The 4,013-nt window shown below is 49.0% G+C and overlaps 1 protein-coding gene across 1 annotated transcript; it reads right to left on the bottom strand.

Annotated features, from left to right (window-relative positions):
* Positions 1-2,973: 2,973 nt before the first annotated feature.
* On the bottom strand, positions 2,974-3,755 carry LOC129406532 (cell division control protein 42 homolog). Its single transcript, XM_055144689.1, has one exon. It carries the CDS (start codon positions 3,701-3,703, stop codon positions 3,056-3,058), a length of 648 nt encoding a protein of 215 aa, XP_055000664.1. The 5' UTR covers positions 3,704-3,755; the 3' UTR covers positions 2,974-3,055.
* Between the last annotated feature and the right edge of the window lie 258 nt (positions 3,756-4,013).

A 4,013-nucleotide genomic window follows, 5' to 3' on the forward strand; every position in this document is an offset into this window, starting at 1 on the left:
CAGGTACATGCTGTGCATGAGGGGAAGCTCAGACCTGGGCTTAGTTCCACAGGCCAGCTCCTGAACTGTCCTGAACAGTCCCCTCTCTGGGGCCCCTGCAATGAACCCCCATAGCCTGCAGACTCACTTCCTCACAAAGACTGTCTCTACCCCTCTCAACCTGGTGCACAGATATGTGCACACCTCACAGCCACACACACAAACACAGACCAGCTGTGTGCTCATCTCAACCGCCAGACACACAGACTTGCCAGGTATGTGTACACCGCACAGTCACACACACACACACACAGATATAAGTACACCTCACAACAAGCACACACATACCAGGTATGTGCATGCCTAACAGCAATACACACCACATATGTGCACACCTGAAAACTGAAAACCACACACACACACACACACACACACACACACACAACTCCTCAATCTTTTCACCAGGAATTGCCTCACCAGTCAAGTCTTGGTTTGCCTGTCAATTTCCAAGACATTCTTTAGGGCCACACCTTGGGAGACCCACGGTGGTGGCGGGAACTGAGGCGGGGCTTGCAAGGCAGCTGGCCCACCTGCTGTGCTGCTGCTCCAGCCCCTCCCCATACCCTCTTCCTGGCCTGCTAGGTCCAAATGCACCTGGGTTCTTGAAACGCTTCTCCCGGCCTGTTGGCGTAATGCCAGCGGTGGCCACTAGAGGGCAGTGGAGAAGCCGTGCGGGAGAAGGAGGCGCCTTCCCAGGGGTCCTGGCCGCGGGGGGCTGCTGCGGGCCTGAGCTCTCTCCGCAGGGTCGTCGGGGACTGCTCCGCTGAGCCGTCTCGGGTCTGGGGCTTTCCCAGGAGCCCGGGGGGAGTCGGGTGGTGCTCAGGAGACTCGGCGGTGTCTCCTGGCGGTACCTGGTGAGCGCAGAGAGGCGCGTCCTGCGGGGTCTGCAGGACTCGGCAGCAGCGGCCCGGCCTGGCGGGGCCCAGGGGTCCAGGGCCACATGCGGCGCTTCGGCCCGAGCCTTTCTGGGCATGGACACCGGGCCCGCTGTGCGCCACCTCCCGCCCCGCGCCTCGGCCCGCGACCCGCGGGTCACCAACAGTCGAAGTTCCGAAGGCGCGACCAGGGCTCGGTCACATCAGATCAGGGACGCGAAGGTGCCCGGGTTCCTGGCGACCCCCAGGAGCTGCGTCCGTCTCTCCTGGAAAGGGCAGAGCCGGGAGGAGGGCTCAGTGCTCGGGCACATCCCGGCAAGCCCACCCCACCCGCCCCCAGCCCGGAGGCTTGACCCCCCAGGCCACAGCTGCATCCCCCCAGCTGGCGGCCACAGCTCGGCCTGGGGGTCTTCCTCGGGGCCCCTCCAGCTGGGCCTTCTCTGTAGCCGTTTCTACCTGCTGTGTCTGTCCTATTCCTGGTCGTTTATGTGTGTGATTTGGTTATTCCTTTTTTCTGCTTCACATCTACTTTTTTGAAACTATTCTTTTAATAGCGTTCATTTTTTTTTTTTCTTTCTGCTTTTTGGGTCAGACCCAGCGCTGCTCAGGGGTTACTCCTGGCTCACGAACTCAGGAATTACTCCTGGTAGTGCTCCGGGGAACATATGGGATGCTGGGAATCGAACCCGGGTTTGCTGCATTCAAGGCAAACGCCTTACCCTCTGTGCTATTGCTCCAGCCCCAATAGGGGTCATTCTTTTTTTTTTTTTTTTGAAGCGTTTTTCGTTTAATACATCTGAAAAGAATGCTTATACAAAGACTTGAGACATGAGAAAGCATTGTTCAACACTAATGATTCTACAAGAATTAGGATTGGGGAAGGTGGGAAAAATTATCCGACCATTTTTAAAAACTGGAATTTTTGCAACCAAAATGAGCTGATAAAATCCCTATTAACACTTATTATAAAGACTCTTTATAAGTCTCTGTTCCCCATTTTTTTGTTTTGTATTTTTAATTAACCTAGAGCCTCAGTTGGCTGCTCTAGGGTTCTCAGATGCACAACAGAAATAAAGGGATGCCCCTGGCTGGTCCCCATGTTGTTAAGTGTTCTCCCCACCCCACCCCATCCCTAGCTTCTTAATGAAGCAGGTCTCCATCTTCTTAACTTGGAACAGGTTGCATATCATTGCAAGGGTATCTTTCCTCTAGCACCACCCCTGATATTTTCTCTATATACCAGGTCTTCAGCTATTTCTAGGACTACTGTACTATTACACATCTTGTCTATGCTAAGCATATAAGACAATGATTGAGAAGGGAAAAATGCTTTTTAATTATGTACTCAATCCATTCGGTATATTTCAAAAGGTGCAATACTTTTCACTTATTAGAGAAGTTAGAAATTAACTTCAGGGGAAAAAACTTTTTAAAAAAATTAAATGGCAAACATATTTCCTTGAAAGTCACAGTCACATATATAGTGCATCCTAGAAAAGAGGAGGGGCAAATCTGGTTCCACTTTCATGAGTTTCATCAAAAACCGAACCTACTCGGGTGGAGAGAAAAGGCAACTTTCAAAAATGAATATTTTTACTGCACGAGGCATCTGCTATACTCCTTCCTAAGAGCACCAGGCGGGGAGCATGTCCTCTAAACCAGGCGTAGGAAGTGGAATGTGCAATCCATCCATCCTCCTCTCCTTAATGGCTATACAATAGTTAATGAATTAAAAATAAAAAATAAAAACAAAAAGGACTAAATAAAAACTGACCCTACACACACTCCCCCCGCTCCACAAAAGGAAAAAAAAAAAAGGACAGGAAAAAAAAAAACAATTACTAGATGCCCCAGATTACTCCAGAGTGGAGCCCCAGAGCAGCTTTAACAATCCGAATTACTCTGTTACAGAGTCATCACAAGCATGCCTTGCTTTTAAACAAAAATAAAACAAACAAAAAATTTTTAAAACAGCAAAACTGAAACTAGCACTGATCACTTTTCTGACAAATACGCAATGACTCAAAATTCACTAGTATCAGGAGAGGGAGCCATTCCTATGAGCCTGTCTTACATGAGTGCATGTGGGTAGGTGCAGGGCCTTTGTCATTATTGCAAAAACGAATTTTAATTTTTAATCTTTAGTTTGATTTAAACATTGCTTTTAGTATGATGCCGACACCAGCTGTGCAGAAAGGACTCTGGAGAGACGTGCATAGCAGCACACACCTGCAGCTCTTCTTCGGTTCTGGAGGCTCCAGGGCAGCCAATACTGCTTCATCAAATACATCCTCTAGGCCTTTCTGTGTGAGTGCAGAGCACTCCATATATTTAACAGCCTTCGGGTCGCGCGCCAGCTTTTCCGCAGTCTCTGGAGTGATAGGCTTCTGTTTGTTCTTGGCAAGTTTTTCAGTAATAGAGGGGTCATCTCTGAGATCAATTTGGGTCCCAACAAGTAAGAAAGGAGTCTTCGGACAGTGGTGAGTTATCTCAGCCACCCACTTTTCTTTCATATTTTCAAATGAGGACGGAGAGACCACTGAAAAGCAGACGAAAAATACATCTGTTTGTGGGTAACTCAGTGGCCGTAATCTGTCATAATCCTCTTGCCCTGCCGTATCAAAAAGTCCCAGAGTATATGGCTTTCCACCAATCACAAGAGTGACTGCATAGTTGTCAAAAACTGTTGGTACATACTCAGATGGAAATTTGTTTGTTGTATAGGATATCAGGAGACATGTTTTACCAACGGCACCATCACCCACAACAACACACTTAATTGTCTGCATTGCTGAAACAGTTTTGTATCCACTTGACTTCAAATTCAGTGATGACCTCAGCTCCTCCCCGGGGCGTTGGCAGCACTGCCAATAGGGGTCGTTCTTAAGACACTCCGGAGGGGAATCTTTATTAAGATATCTGGGTTCCCCTTAGGCCCCCTGTGGGTCAGGGAGCTCAGTGGCCAGGCCTGGCATTGGGAGTCACCAAGGCTACATCCTGTGCTGCTGAGGACCAAACGCAGAACACAGGTGCTATGGGTGCTTTGCAATTGCTCTAAGACTTGAATGCTCTACCTGGTCCTGGTTTTATTTTATTGGA

This window comes from Sorex araneus, chromosome 7, assembly GCF_027595985.1.
Source record: "Sorex araneus isolate mSorAra2 chromosome 7, mSorAra2.pri, whole genome shotgun sequence".
Classification (NCBI taxonomy): domain Eukaryota; kingdom Metazoa; phylum Chordata; class Mammalia; order Eulipotyphla; family Soricidae; genus Sorex; species Sorex araneus.